Source organism: Macaca mulatta, chromosome 1 (assembly GCF_049350105.2).
Source record: "Macaca mulatta isolate MMU2019108-1 chromosome 1, T2T-MMU8v2.0, whole genome shotgun sequence".
NCBI classification, from domain to species: domain Eukaryota; kingdom Metazoa; phylum Chordata; class Mammalia; order Primates; family Cercopithecidae; genus Macaca; species Macaca mulatta.
Window position 1 is genome coordinate 15,413,253 of NC_133406.1, and position 16,628 is coordinate 15,429,880.

Genomic DNA, 16,628 nt, shown 5'->3' on the forward strand with positions numbered 1-16,628 from the left:
GTAAACTAAAGCTTAGTTAAGTTACAACTCAGTGACTTAGGAACTGAACTGAAGTTGGGGTTTTGCTCTGAACAAAATAATTTATTTAAAGCCAATTAACAGTATAAACACGATTGGCGCGACTACTCAAATGCTGTCAAAACTGTTTAGAAGTACCCATTTGTAACTAACTGACACAGTAATTACAAGCAGCATCCTACAGGTACTCTACCCTTGAGAGCTTACTCATCATTTTATGGCTGAATCCATGAGAATTCAGATGGTGGAACCAGCTCCCATTGCCCACCTCTCAGAAGAACACCCAATGTCTGGGGTCAGGCCGGCCCACACAGGTGTCGGGAGGTGAAGAGACACAGAACTGGGGTTGTTCCCTTCTATATCCCCTGCCGCATACACACCCAGAAAAAACTTACACTCCTACATACAGCAACAACTTTGCTACTCACCCAGGCTTTCTAGTCGGGTTTGGGTTGTGAAATTCTTGGTGCGGCCATCCAGGGCCATCTCCCTCTTCCCGCCATGCCCCAGGACCAATGAGTTTCCATTTCTGTCCACCTAGGAGCTGTCCATGACAAGCTCTGCCCACGGCTTTCCTTCATCCCTGCGACTACAGAGCAACATACCCTGGGGATCCTCTGGTCAGTGCTAGCTCTTCTTCCGTGCTTGTGTTTGAATGATGGAGAAAGCTCGGCACTCTGTTGCCTAACTCCGGCTTTCCCTGTTTTAAGCCAGGCTGCAGGACAGGCTATTTATCACGGTGCAGGACCAGGAGCCTACAGTGGCTCCCCATTTTCTACCGACTCAAGTGCCAGATCTGCTTCCCACGTCTCACCTCCACCTTCAGTGCCTGTCACCCGCTGCTGTGTGCCAGCAGGGAGCTTCGGCTCTGAGAGGCTGGCACCTTCACGGTCTCTCTAAGGCGAGGCTGCGTTCCACTTCTGGATGCGTGTGTTGAGCATATGTCTCTTTCCTTAACAGCCCTCTTCCCCGGCACCACTCTACCTAACCTTACCCATGCTGCCTGTTTATCTCAATGGACCTCCTCCATAAAGCTTCCCCGACCACTTCAGCCATCTCCGTGTAAAAGTCCCACAGATGTTACCAGGGGTCCCATACAATTCAACAGTTAGGTCTCCACACCCTATGCAGTTTTCTGGGACTTTCACATTTCAGTCGAGTCTCCCCAGCTGGCTGTGGGCTTTTTTATTTCAGTGGTTATCCCTTTACAGTATTTTTTAATGCATCCCCGCATGTTGGGATGTACTCAGTAAATACTCCAAAGACCTAGGATCATAAAATGTTAGAGCTAGAAGGGGGTCTTACTTAGCCTTTTCATTGTATAGATGAAGCAACTGAAATCTGCAGAAATTCACAATGAATTTTTGTCTGAAGAGAACCCAGGCCACCAATCCCCAGTTCAATGCTTTCACACTTCCAATCCACACATTCACTTCAGTCTGTGTAAGGTCATTTAGTATCTCTGAACATAAACATTTTCCCTAAAAATAATTCATGATTCTCACTTTTCACTACATTAGTTTGGGCTTTTAAAATTTATTATTATTATTATTATTTGAGACAGAGTCTTGCTCTGTTGCCCAGGCTGGAGTGCAATGGTGCAATCTCAGCTCATTGCAAACTCCGCCTCCCAAATTCAAGCGATTCTCTGCCTCAGCCTCCCGAGTAGCTAGGATTACAGGCACCCACCATCACGCCTAGCTAATTTTTGAATTTTAGTAGAGATGGGGGTTTCACCATGTTGGCTAGACTGGTCTCTAACTCCTGAGCTCAGGTGATCTGCCCGCCTTGGCCTCCCAAAGTGCTGGGATTATAGGCATGAACCACCATATCTAGCCAACTTTTTAAATTTTTTAAATTCTTTTGTACTTTAGGTTCAGGGGTACGTGTGCAGGTGTGTTACTTGGGTATGTTGCGTTATGGTGAGGTCTGGGCTTCTCATGAACTCACCACTCAAATAGTTAACATAGTACCTGATGGGTAGTTTCTCGACCCTGGCCCTCCTTCCACCCTTCCCTCTTTTGGATTCTCCAGTACCTACTGTTCCATCTTCGAGGGTTGGGCTTTTCAATAGTATTAATTCAGTCTGATATCACTGATGACAATTTGATTTGCCAGCTCCATTCCCCAAGCCAGTGATGGTTATGAGGAAATGCTCCTGGGAAATGGCACTGCCCTTAGCTGGGTTTGTGTAGAGACCGGGACACTGAAGACAGACAGAACAAATTCCAAGGGGACACACACTCCATCGTCACTGGGTCAATGCAACACAGCCCAGACATCTGAGTATAGATGACTGACACAAGTCAACGCACAAAACATAGTTCTGAGTGAAGCGAAAGAGAAAATCTAGACAGGCAAGTTCAGGTGCCAAACATGTCTTTTTAGCCTCATTCAGATTACAAATAACAGGTGTTCCTCCAGAGTTGCTGAAAGAGCAAATATCGCTTTAGGTCATGTCCCATCAACTACTAACAGAAATTTGCTTTTTTGTGCTCCCCAACTTTCTTAAAATTTTAGGTTTTTTTCTTTCTCCCATCTGGGTTGGTTGGATTTTCAAACATCAGCTGCTCTGCGGTAGAGGGGAGGGTGAGATGGGAGTAGCAGTGGATGACAGATTGTGGATCCACACAGCAGCGCTCTTCCCTGCTGTTTGGGGGTGAGAAACAGCTCCGCTCATCCGCACCCGCCCACCCTCCCACTGCGAGGTGCATCTGCTGGAACTGGCCCGTGGGCGACAGACTGTTTTTCTGAGATGGCTCGTGTCAGAGCACTGGGTGGCAGGTAGGTAGCGACATGGGCGCTTTGCTACTCAGAATTTCTGAGTCAGAATTTCTGAGTCAGTCTGACACGTAGGCAGCTGCGGAACAGGCTCTCCAGGTTCTTTAATTAACTTAATCCATCTAACCATGGTCTTTAAATAATTAAGTGCCTTGGTAACCCATGTTCAAACATTTGAAGAATGTTAGTTCCCACCATGTTTCAACCTTTCAATTCTAGTTTAAAACACCTTATTTTTCTTCTTGTTATTTATAAGCTGTGACTTCTTAAAAAATACAGTATTTGAGGGAAAAAAAAGAAGATGTTTAGATGACCAATAATGAGCACGGAGCCAGCCCTATTATACTCATGGGATCATTTCAAACAGTAAAGCAACAACGCAGTAAAAATGTAAATCACTCAGGTGTTTTTCTGAGAGTCACACGAAAATCCTCCCATCATTACAAACTGTAAAAATCATCAATGTGTTTATTTGAACCTGACATACTCCTAAAATGTTTAGATTGTTTGTGGGAAAAAAAATCATGTTTTACTTACTTCCTAAAAACAGAAACCACCTAGATTCATTCTTTGGTGCCTTTATTTCATATTAGCTACTCCTTAAAAGTGATATTTATTTATTCTTTGAATTATATAAAATATAATTTTTATTAAACTATTATATCAAATACTAAATATCATACTGTTAATTTTAAGAAAATATGAAGCAAATACTTCTTTTTGGGGCTTTTTTTTTTTCAGTTTCCCAAACAACCTTTTGTAATATTAAATCAGAAAACAATATTACAGTTTAGGTACTCTTTCTTAGCCTGGAAGTATTTAACACTGTTGTTAAATGTATTCATTAAATGGCAGATCAGCCCGGGGAATTCACATTCTCAATGTGAATGACTTCTTCTTTCTTTTCTACTTACTGACATTCTATTTCTCCTTCAAGGTCAAAATCAGATATCACCCCCAAAAGCCTTCTTCAGCCTCTGCAGTGAGTTAATCGATGTGTGTGATCCAGCATGACACCATGGCATGCTGTACCAACAGAAGGCACTGTCACCTACACTCCAAGTGTGGCCCTCATCACGCCCCATTAGGGTTTACTGTGTGCCTCATGTAGACAGATCCTCCCGGACACCCAAAAGGGATCTCAAGTTCAGCAGGTTCCGGACCCTGCTCCAGATTCTTTATCCAGTACCTTCTCCTTCCATGGCCTTCCTTTGGTCTATAAAGAAGAACCACATTGCCAGAGGCTCAGGCCAGAAACCCTGGGGTCATTTTTCACTCTTCTTTTTTTTACCCCTCACATCCAATCTATCAGCAAAGCCAGATGGTTTGGCCAACAATATGAATCCAGAATCTGACCACTTCTCATTACCACTTTTCTCAGCCACCAACAGGCATCGGTGGTCCGATGACCCCCTGGGTCATCGGAAGAGCCTCCTTTTACGTCTCAGCCTCAGCCTTGCCCTCCTACACCAGCCAGAGTGAACACATTGGAAGAGTCAGTCAGATTGTGTCAACCCTTTGCTCAAAATCTCCCGGTGCTTTTCCCCTAGCTCAGATAAAAGCCAGATGCTTTGCAGTGGCCTGGGACATCCTACAACATCTGCCCCCTCCCCTTCTTCCTGACCTCATCACTCCCCTCTTACTCAGCTCCAGCCACAGTCACTTTCTAGCTGCACCTCCAATAGGAGCCTTTGTTCTGGAACACAGCTTCCCAGAAAACTGCATAATGCACTTCCTGCCTCCTCTAACTCTTTATGTAAGTGCCATCTTCTCGGTAAGGCCTTCATGGACAACTTTATGGAAGACTGCAATCCTGGACTCCGCCCCCTTCACCATAGACTAATCACACACTCCCCATCTCCTTTGCTCTGCTGTGTTGCTCCCGAGCACCTATCACCACCTAACACCCTGGGCATTTCCCTTAGTTATCTCCTTGTTCATGCTGGAGCTCAGAAAATGATAACCCAAAATGAAGGTCCCAGAAGCAAAAGTTTTTCTCTGATCTTCTCCCGCCCTCCTATCTCTCACCCCTCATCCTTCCCCAAGGCTAGCCATAAATTCTGGAATACCTCTTCCCCAAGGTGGATCCTAGAAACCAGAACTGTTTTCCCCAAAGCCAGCCATAAAACCAAAAAATACTCCTCTCTAACTTTTCCTCCACCTTTCTATGTAAAACTGGCCAATGAAATTATATGACCCACCTTGTTTGACTGTAGGTCATAAGAATCCTCATTCCAGAGAGGGTGCTGCCCCACACCCAGGAGGAAGGAATGCTGCTCAGAGAGACCGAGAAGATTCTAGTTAAGGCCTTGCTGGGCCTCCCCACTCAGTCTTGGAAGAATTAGATCATTCCCTTTCGGTCCAATCACATTTTTTACACACCTGTTTATCCTTTGCTGAACTTAAGCATAAAAGTAAATGGTTTCCCCTGTATTTTTGGGTCTTTATTCTGAAGGCTCCCATGTCACATAAACTATGATCAAGCAACTGTATATGCCTTTTCTCCTATTAATCTGCCTTTTATCAGTTGATTTTCAGTGAACTTTCAGAGGGTGAAGGAAAAGTTTTCTCTTGGCCACTACAATTGTATCTCCCACCCCGACCCAGACTGACACATCCAGGAGGACAAAAGTGATTTTTCTTTTTGTTCCCTGCCATATCCCTAAGTGCCTGTAGAAGTACCTGGTCAACCTAAGTGCTCCACAAACACTCACTGAAGAATGAATGCTTCTCTTCTCTTTAGATCACTTAGGGCCTTTTGCGGTGCATTGAGTACACATGAGGCCCCTCAGATATCACTGCTTTTATATGAATAGCTTCAGAACCCATTTGGCAATGCAGGCCTCTGTTTCCTCATCTAAGAATAAAGTTATATCTAAGGTCTCTTGAATAGAAGTAACATCTTGAGAACCTTCTTCATTTTTGAGAAAAGGACACAGATTCAGACACATGAAGAAATGTGCCTTAAGATGCTCCTTTTGAGCACCTGTTGAGTGCTAGGGATGCCAAGTGAGGCCAAGACAGGTGCCATGGCAACTAGGTGCCAGGTGAGGCCAGGTGAAGACAAATGTTATGGGAACCAGCAGGTAGAAAGCTAAGTGCTGTGGAGAAAGAGCAGGAAGGGGTCTGGGACAACAGAACCTGAAAAGAACTTGCTTCTCAGTAGCCCCAAGTCCTTTGTGTGCCTGGCTCAGCATGTGCTGGGGAGCACACTTTGCTGGGATAAGGCACTTCTGCCACCTCCCTCCTCAGTGCATACTTCCACTAAAGACTCTTCAGACTCTATTCAGATGAAATGATGAAATGATGAAACCGGTGACCGAATAAGCCCCAAGAGGCTTCAGTGAAGCAGAGTGAATAGGGGACTGGGGCAACAACTTGAGTAAATAGCTTAACTCAGGTCACAGAATCCCCCACATAACAAGGGATGACCATAACAACTGGAGCCTCCAACTCCAACTCCAACTCTATTGATCATACTCAGAGATATGAAAACTAACATGTTTTACTCTCTCTAAATCCCTTAGAAACATTCTACCTGCTTTTGTTACGTTTTTTGATTCGAATAGTTTTAGGTTTACTTTCTTTTTTTGAAAGAAAGCTTTTTTGGCAGGGGCGGTGGCTCACACCTGTAATCCCAGCACTTTGGGAGGCTGAGGTGGACCACTTGAGGTCAGGAGTTCAAGACCAGCATGGCCAACATGGCAAAACCCTGTCCCTACTAAAAATACAAAAGTTAGCCGGGTGTGGAGGCGTGCACCTGTGGTCCCAGCTACTCAGGAGGCTGAGGCAGGAGAATCGCTCGAACCCGGGAGGTGGAGGTTGCAGTGAGCTGAGATTGCGCCAGTGCACTCCAGCCTGGGTGACAGAGTGAGACTCCATCTCAATAACAAAAAACAAAAGGTTTCTTTCTTCTTTTTAAAACTGACACATAATTTTACACAGTGATACCTCAATACATATAATATACAGTGATCAGATCAGGGTAATTACTATATCCATCATCTCAAATGTTTATCATTTCTTTGTGTTGGGAACATTTAATATCTTCCTTTTAGCAACTTGAAACTATATATTACTGCTAACTATAGTCATTCTACAGTGGTACAGACAACCAGAACTTATTCTGCCTATCTAGCTGTAGTTTCGTATCCTGTAACAAATCTCTCCCCATCCCCCATCTCTGTACCCTTCCCAGATGCTAGTATGCTCGGTTTACTTTTTACTTCATAAAGCCAACCTTTTTTTTTTTTCTTGCTAAGCATTTCCATTTGTTTTTGTTATCTTCCATTATTTTTTTGAAAAGATAATCCCAGAAGTTAGTACATTAGAAAAACTGTTTGAGATTAACTTTTTTTTTAGCTTCCACATGAGTGAGAACATGTTGTATTTAACACTCTGTGCCTGACTTTCTTTCCTCTGAATGCACCAGCCATGATTTCACCAACTCTCTCTGAGTCCCCTGGGGGCTTTCTGTCTAAAAGCCCTTCCATGGGTACTAACACGTGAGTCTCAGAGGCAGCAGCGGGCAGGCTTTTAAGTATGTCAACCCCAGTCAGAGGAGCTAATGTAAAAAGTTAGACTCTGATTTGGGATCAAGCAGATGGTAAGAAATTAAAAACACTATCAATGTCTAACCTAAGCCAATTAATCTCGTCAACATAACAATCAACTGTTTCATAAATTGAAGAAGGCAAACATGACACCAGTAGAAAGTCACAGATAAGCCCTTCTGGTCTGATTCAAGTTCAGGGAGATAATCCCACAGTCCTTTCAGGTGCACAAACTCTACACCTCCAACTCCGCATTCTCTCTCTTCCTCCATTCAGCCTCAGATCAGGGTCATCACCTTGCAGTATGCTGCTGACAGAGAGTGGACCACCAACTTTGAGGATCGGACAAAAAATAAGGGATCTACGCAGAAGAAGCAAAGAAAGTTGGAGTACAAACTGAGTCTAGGAGATAGAAGGATCATGGGAGACAATAAAACACCCCAAAAGCTGCCTGCTTTCCAATAAAGGGACAACCTTTATCTCCTGCCATGAATAAGCCACCTGGGCATGACACAGTCAGTGGAGAACTTCAGCACCTTAGTATTTCACAGATTTGTCAATAGTACAATTGGAAGGTGTCTTTGGAGAATAAAACCCAGCACAGTGCAACTCTGAGTATGTCAGAGTGTTTGAGGCAGATGAGATTTCTGTCCCTGAAACCAACCTTGTAGTAAGCTGAACCATGTGGAATTGCCATTTTTATGGGTCAAAACAATTGAGGGTCGGCAATTCACATGCTCCAAAGACAACAGACACTCACACACAGCAACGGTCCAATGAGCAAGGTCATAAAACAACTTGTTCTGAAAGCATCAGAGTTCCCATTAGGGTACTGGTTCAATCAAAGATTCTGTTTTTGATAGGACTTATGGTTATGTCATAAAAGCAAAGACATCATTTCTTCCAAGTTATTGATAATTGTAGCAGTATCTTTCAGGGGCTATAAAATGACACTCACACACAGCAACAGTCCAATGAGCAATGTCATAAAACAACTTGTTCTGAAAGCACCGGAGTTCCCATTAGGTTACTGGTTCAATCAAAGATTCTCTCCTTGATAGGTCTTACAGTTATGTCATAAAAGATCATTTCTTCCAAGTTAATGATAATAGTAGCAGTATCTTCCAGGGGCTATAAAATAGGCATAGATAACAACAAATTTGTAATTTAAAAAAAATCCAAACCTTCAAAATACTAAAAACTGATATGTTTTATAGACAGGTATGAGTTCACAGATTTAAACACTAAGTATCTGTTCTCTTTGACCACTATTGGGTGGAAATGTTTCTAGAATTTATTATATACTTCCCTGCCTTCTTAGGTAGAAGCATGCTGAGATATTTTTCTTGATGATATAAGGATGTCGATTACTATATTATGCCCTAAAACCATGATGCCCCATTCGGGTATATAAAATTGTTGCAAGACTAAAGACTTACAGATTCGTCTCTTGTCCTCCACTATTTGCGTGGTCTTTGTGCAACTAAATAAAACCTATTATGTACCTCTATATTAGTTTGGTAGGGCTGCCTTAACAAAATACCACAAGCGGGTGGCTTAAACAACAGAAATTTATTTTCTCAAAGTTACGGAGGCTTCATGTTCAATATCAATGTGTCTATAGGCTTCATTTCTTTTGAGGCCTCTCTCTTGGCTTGCAGATGGCCACCTTCTCACTGTGGCCTCATTTTAACTTAATCACCCCCTTAAAGATGTTGCCTATAAATACAGTCACATTTTGAAATATTGAGGTTAGAACTTCGACATAAGAACTTGAGGGAGATGATCCGGCCCATAACAAGCTCCTATGCCCAGATGTTTTATCAAAGCTCAGGTTCTTAGATATACCTGCGTTCGAATCAAGACCAAGTCACTTCCAGCTTTGGGACCTAGGTACAGAAGTTGTTCAACCTAAATTTCCGTTTCATCCTCTGTAAAGTAAGGCAATGATACCTACATCTCATCAGTTTATTGCAATGCATGGAAAAGAATGTGTATAAACAATTGCCTGGCACATATAAAGGGTTCAATAAATATGTTATTTTAAAATAAAATTTTAGTTTGTAATTTTTAAACTATCTTTTTATAACCTGCCATGTATACTTCCCCATAGCTGTGCCTTCCCCTCTGTAATCTATTATATTACAGGCTGGAAAACCAGATAATTAAACTTCTAGAATTAAATGTGAAGGCTCAAAATCAAGACCTGTGAATACAGAGCACAAACATCAGAATATGGGATTTTGGATCTCTCTTCTGGTGGATACAGAGTTTGCTTGTTTAATTTTATGTAAATTCTATAGTAGAGATAATATAGTATTTATTGCACATTTTAGATAAGATAATCACAATGTGAAGTGTAGCTTGTCATCATTAAAGGGGAAAAAAAAGCAGTGACATAAATTGGACCATAAGTAAGTGACATCTGAAATAAACATTTGTTTTGAAAGTGGTCGGTGGTGATACATAATTTATTGAATGTTGCATACCACTTAAAACAACAGCATAAAGAAGTCTGAGAAGCTGAACTTTCTTATACAAAGTTTCCCAAAAGGAAGTGAAATACTCAGAACACTCTTAGCATACCTTTCAAGTATCATTCTGAAGCCCATGTCAGCAAACTTTTTTTGTCAGACAGTAAATATTTTAGGTTTTGTGGCCACATTGTTTCTGTTCAACTATTCAACTCTGCCACCTCAGCCGGAAAGCAGTCATAAATGATACAGAAACAAACAGGTGTGGCTGCACACCAATAAAACTGTGTTTATGGACAATGAAATTTGATTTTCATAAAACTTGACTGTGTCAGAAAATATTATTTTTCTTTTTTTTTTTTTGACCCAATCATTTGAAAATATAAAGTCATTCTTAGCTCAGGCAGCACAAAAACACGTGGTGGGTTAGATTAGGTCCAGGGGCCCTAGTTTACCTACTTCGTTCTATTCTTTCTCCTCCCCCGCCCCACCGAGATGGAGTCTCGCTCTGTTGCCCAGGTTGGTGTGCAGTGGTGTGATCTTGGCTCACTGCAACCTCCACCTCCTGGGTTCAAGCAATTCTCCTGCCTCAGCCTCCCGAGTAGCTGGGGTTAAGGCATGCAACACCACACTCAGCTAATTTTGGTATTTTTAGTACAGATGGGGTTTCACTATGTTGGCCAGGCTGGTCTTGAACTCCTGACCTCATGATCCACCTGCCTCAGCTTCCCAAAGTGCTGGAATTACAAGCATAAGCCACCATGTCTGGCCCACTTCATTCTATTCTAAAAACTCAACAAATATTTGTTGATGGTAACACATTTGTACTACTGAAAATAATTTGAAAACTAAGGATCAGTCCAGCATCCCCCATTGCCTCTTCCCATCTTCTTTATTTGAAAACTACCTATTTATTTGAAAACTACCTATGTTGTAGTAGCTCCCTACCCGCCTTAATCAAAAACCACTGTACACCAAGCCCAATTAAGTTCACTTACTGAACACTTTCAATAGAGTTTCAATGCATCTCTTCATAAATAGGAATAAAGAATTGTCCTGACTAAAGGCACCAGGGCTACCAATGACAGGAACAGGGGCCAGGCGTTGTGGCTCACGCCTGTAATCCCACACTTTGAGAGGCTGAGGTGGGAGATGGCTTAAGGCAACAAGTTTGAGACCAACCCAGGCAACAAAGCAAGACCACCCTCTCTAAAGAAAAATAAAAAAATTGGCCAGGTGCGGTGGTGCGCGCCTATAGTCCCAGCTCCTCAGGAGGCTGAAGTGGGAGGATCAACTGAGCCTGGGAGTTAGAGGCTGAAGTGACCCATGATGGTGCCACTGCATTCCAGACTGAGTGAGAGAGCAAGACTATATCTCCAAAAGTAAAAAGGAACAGGAACTGAGCTGTCATGTGGATCCCATATTTACAAAGCAGCAAAAGGTACTAAAAGTTTGTATACTGCATGAATACAAAAATTGTACTTCTTCTTTTTTTTTTTAAGATGAAGTCTTGCTCTGTTGTCAAGCTGGAGTACAGTGGTGCGATGTCGGCTCACTGCAACCTCCGCCTCCCGGGTTCAAGCCATTATCCTCCTTCAGCCTCCTGAGTAGCTGGAACTACTGGCATGTACCACCACGCCCAGCTAATTTTTGTAATTTCAATAGAGACCATGTTGGCCAGGATGGTCTCCATCTCTTGACCTCGTGATCTGCCCGCCTCAGCCTCCGAAAGTGCTGGGATTACAGGTGTGAGCCACCGCGCCTGGCCAAAAACTGTATTTTTACCAAACAGTTGTCACAACATGGCCTTGCTTTGGGGAATGAATAAAGAAGTAAACTTTAGTAAATCAACATCACAAGTTGTTCTTAAGGATGAATGACACTGTCCAACGTTTTAGACGGTTACCAAAGTTTAATAATTATTTCTTACTCCCCAGATACCACCTGGACAGTATTTTCTCAATCCTTGAAAAAAGAAAAAAAAAACCCACAGTATAAAAATTCTGTGGGAAATTGTGCAGTCTATAATACCTCCTTTTTTTTTTTTTTTTTTTTTTTGGTATACAACTCTTCTTTCGGAAAAGCTCAAAACTGTATTGCACTCTTTCCCTTGTTCTCATGTGATTCCTATGCAGACGTTGCTGTATCTTTTAGAATGAAGGGTGATGGAGTTCAGGGCATGTGACCCCCAAACAGGGCACCTCAGCATTTGAGAAAACAGCAGAAGCAGGAAGGTTGTTCTCGCCTTCCTCTCAACCTTCTCCCTTAAAGCTCTGCCCTTCCTTTGAAGAAGACCCTCATTACAAGGGTCTATACCTTGAGAAAGGAATACCCTATCCTTGAAGACACAGAGATGCCAAGGAAAATCTGAACAAATAAGCCTTACTAAATTCCTCCAGTTTATTAGCTTTTTAGATCATATCTTCCTTTTTTTTTTTTTTTCCTCCAAGACAGACTCTTGTTCTGTTCCCCAGGCTGGAGCACAGTGGCTCAATCACAGCTCACTGCAGCCTCAAACTCCTGGGCTCAAGCAATCCTTCTGCCTCGGCCTTCTAAGTAGCTGGGACTACAGGCACACGCCATCATTCTGGGCTAATTTTTTAAACAAGGTCTCACTCTTATTGCCCAGGCTAGAGTGCAATGGTGCAATTACAGCTCACTGCAGTCTTGAACTCCTGAGCTCGAGCAATCCTCCTGCCTTGGCCTCTCAAAATGCTGGGAGTACCTGTGTGAGCCACCGTGCTCAGCCAGATCATATCCTTTTGTTCTTCAAGCATTCGCCTACACAACTGTCCCTAAAAATACATAAGCTTCCCTGTTTCTTTGGGTCTTCATTTCTAAAGGCGTCTATGTCATCTAAAACTTACATTAACTAAATGTGTGTGCTTTCATCCTGTTAATTTGTATTTTATTATAAGTTCCCCGGCCATGAACCTTATGATGAGTGAGAAATCTTTTCTTCCCTACAAAGGGAAATAAAGAGATGTTAAATTGTTTGCTAGAAATAATTCAGAGTCTTTGGCAAAGCCCAGAATGAGAAGAATATTGCTGAATTACCAACGTAAGCCTTCTTCCAAATAGACCATGAAGACTTTACTCAGTTACTTCCAGAAATGGAAGTCAGTACATTCTGGGGTGAGAAGATTCTGACATAAATGCACTCATGGGCCTTTGTTACAATGATGACTACCAATAACAGCATCTTCATAATGCTCATTGTTAGCATTCTGGATAAGTCAAAGATTGACTGTACTGATTAATTGGGTAACAATTATTTCAGTGAGTTGCCATCAAAAGAACTAGAAGTGCTAAGAAAAGAAAAGAAAAAAAAAGCACAACATGTCTAATACCCACCCAGAAAAAGAAAAGGGATTGCAATTCATTTTATTTCATTGGCGCTTTTCCAGAAAATATTTTCCTAGTAATGAAGCACACCAGCTTTACTCTAAAAAATTGTCTGTTTCCAGCAAGCAATTTAAAATATTGTTTGTTTCCAGCAAACAATTTAACATCTCTTTATTTCCCCTTATAGGGAAGAAAAGATTTCTCACCCATTATAAGATTCATGGCCAGGGCACCTATGATAATTTGAAGACTTTAAAAAACATCCAATGAATCAAATAATGGGTAATTATAATTTTGAAACCTTAAGAAATATCAAATGTGTCAGATAATGGGACAGTACAAAGCCAACAGAACAGTATTTTTTATTTAGAATAGTTGTATTCATCTAGCAAGAATTCATTGATCTGCTAACTTTACAAACCAAGAGGCACCTTGTTCATTTAGTTTATCCTTAAATGCCCCTTGCACTGATTTCCTAAATGAACACTTGTTTTGCATGAATACAGACTTTCTTAGGAAATACAAAGCAATCTGAACACCAATAATAAGACGTCTATTCCCACCCCACCCCTTTCTTAAACAGAAACTACAACTTTTTCTAATTCTCTCCTGGGTAGAATATCTCATCTATACAAGATTATAAACAATTTTTAGTATTTAGTTAGGCAATACGATGTTAAGACTATACATGAGTCATGAAAAATCCCATCCAGAAAAAAGCAAAGCTTTTTCCTCGAAACTGTTCTTATTCTTGTTCTATCCTCACAATATCATTAGTAAGAAAACACCACACACTATAATCATCCTTTGAAATGTTTACCCAACATTGTGACCCAGTTGTAAACTCTGTAGCCCCTTGGAAACACTTACTTCTGGGAAGAATGAATGACTCTTAATATAGCACAAATATACTCCAAAGGAAAGGCATGGTGACTTCTAAATGATCTGAAGAACAGAGAGCTAGGTAAAGACAATGGAGGCAGAGTTACCGAAAGAAAAATTAAATTGTATTGGCAAGGGAAAAGGCATTCTTTGGAAAGTGAGATAACAGGTCTGTCTTGTCGAGCGCTACATTTAACACAGTTTTTCAGATCTCACAATACAAGCTAGAATTCCACTTCTGTTTATTTCAGGGTAGATTTACATGGGTTTACTAACTCACCCCAGACCTCTGAATAATTGTTTCATGTGAGCTACATGAATAGTGTATTATTACTCATTACCAAGTCATTACCAAGACAATCAACAAGATATAGCCCAAAGGGAATTATACACAATAATTTGGATGGTGGAGAGGGGGTGGGGAGGAAAGAAGAGTTGGGAGTCACACAAAGGGACGTGATTCACCTGTAAACGTTGAGGGTAGGGGGTTACAAAGTGTTCCTGGCAGAGAAACCACAAGGCCCAGGTTCCAGGACGACACTGGTAAGTAGGAAGTGTGTGACCTTGTGCATGACGAGATGGATTGTTTCAAAGATTGGATCTCATAGATCAAAAGAAGGGACTGTGCTGAACGCTCTTTGAGATTCCTCCCACTGTCCAAATACCAAATGATATCTCCACTCAGGGTATGCGCCTTACTAGGTCCGGCTGGGAAAATTCGGCCTTCATTCATCTAATCTGGCACAGTGACCGAGCCCTGGGGCATGCGCCCGGCCTCATCCTTCTCCAGAGGACGCTCCTCCATGGCCGGGCGCCCCGCGGGTGAGTCGTGCGGGGACGTGGCGCTTTAAAGTTTATGAGAAGCCTCGCACACCTCAAGTTGAAGGAACTGCTGAATCAGGGTGCCCCCATTTAGTCAGATCTTAGGCAATCCTATGGTTCCTTTACTCTCCCTCACCCTTCCTCCTACTCTGAAAAGAAACCGGATCGGCCTGTCCGCCCAGAGGTCACCTGGGAAGAGCAGAGTGATGTCACTCGGCTACCCCCAAAACTGCCTCCAAGGTACAAAAGAGCTGGAATATCTGTGCACGGTGCAAAGGGACGGCAGACTCAGGAAGGTGACCCTTTAGAAGGTATTATTACTAGACTGCACACTCGGCCTCGGGGATGGGGTCAGGAGGAAGGTGGTGAGTTCCATCATCCCGCTGCCTTGCTGCCCGGCGGCCAGGTGCTGCTACACATTCCAACCCGACCGTTTGGCTTAGGGGACTGCGAAAAAAGAACTCAAGCGGAGGAAGCACCTGCAGCCACCCAGGCCGGAGTTAGGGACCACTTCCCCAGAGTTACGTACTGCACCAACCAAGCCACGTCTGGAGCCACCTCTCTGGCTTCCGGCTCCGCAGGGCTTGCCCTCCCTGAGTCACCGCGGCAGGGGCCGGGGGCGCCGAGATGAAAGGGGAAGGTCGGAGGGTCGGAAGCACAGTGAGGGGAGGCGGGTTGGAGGCGCCGGGATGGCGAAAGGTGGGGGGTGGATTGGGAGGGTCAGAGGGGCCTGGGGCGCCAGGGCCGGGGTGTGTGAGGTGTGGGCGAGGTGGCCAGGGGGCGCGCAGGATACCCTACCTGTGGTGGAGAGCACGGTGCTGGCGAAGAAGAGCGCGGAGGTGAAGTCCCAGTTCCAGTTTCCCGAGGCGTTGCTGAGCACCGACACGCCGTAGTTGCTGGCCTCCAGCACCCGGCCCAGGAACTGCTCGAGCTGCTGCTCGGACAGGCACTCGTGCTCCTCCAAGAAGCGCCGCTTCAGCTTGCGCAGCTCCTGGCGCAGCAGGTCCTCGTAGGGCAGCTCCACTGAGGAGAAGACCACGGCGCCGAAGACCAGGTACAGCAGGTAGCCGAGCACCAGGAAGCCGAAGCACCAGGCCGAGCGGTGCCGCTCCACCAGGCGCACGCACGAGCTGCCCGCCAGGGACTGCAGCATCTTCTCCACCGCCGCCGCCGCCGCCAAAGCCAAAGCCAAGGCCAACGCCGCAGACCGGCCGGAGCGCGGCCCACCGCCCCCTCCGGCCCCGCCGCCCCCGCCCCCGCCCCCGCCCGGGCCTGGCTCCCGCCCGCCGCCCGCTCCCCCGCGCGCCTGGCGGCTCCGCTCCTCCGGGCAGCGCCGTCTCCCTGCGATTGGCTTTCTCGGGAGATGTTTTTCTTCCTTCTTTTCCTGTTTCCTTGCAATATAAAAAGCCCAGATGATGTGGCGCTGACGTGGTTGCCGGCTCAGGTAACCCGAGAGTCAGCGGAGACCGCGCGCAAACTTGGCCAGAGCGCCAGGGCTGGGCCGCCGGGGCCCGGGACGCACCGCCCACGGCGCGTTTTCCAGAGGTGGGGCGGGCGCTCGGTGGCGCCCAGACCCCGACCCGACCGCCACCACCTCCTCCCGCTCCCTCCCTCCTTGGGTCCGGGAGCCAACCTCGAGCGGAGAGCGCGCGGCGTGTGTGTGTGTGTGTGTGTGTGTGTGTGTGTGTGTGTGTGATCGCGCGCTTTTGTAGTGGGGGCCGCTTTTGGGCAATGCGCTGCCAGTCCAAGCCCC

General features: G+C 44.5%; 1 protein-coding gene across 1 annotated transcript in view; it reads right to left on the reverse strand.

Moving 5' to 3' along the window:
• Positions 1 to 16,224, reverse strand: part of KCNK1 (potassium two pore domain channel subfamily K member 1) — a 52,433-nt gene extending 36,209 nt beyond the window's left edge. Inside the window, exon 1 of the mRNA XM_015126335.3 lies at positions 15,674 to 16,224. Coding sequence (XP_014981821.1) covers positions 15,674 to 16,028 — 355 coding nt within the window. The 5' untranslated portion in view covers positions 16,029 to 16,224. The remainder of the gene's footprint in view (positions 1 to 15,673) is intronic.
• Between the last annotated feature and the right edge of the window lie 404 nt (positions 16,225 to 16,628).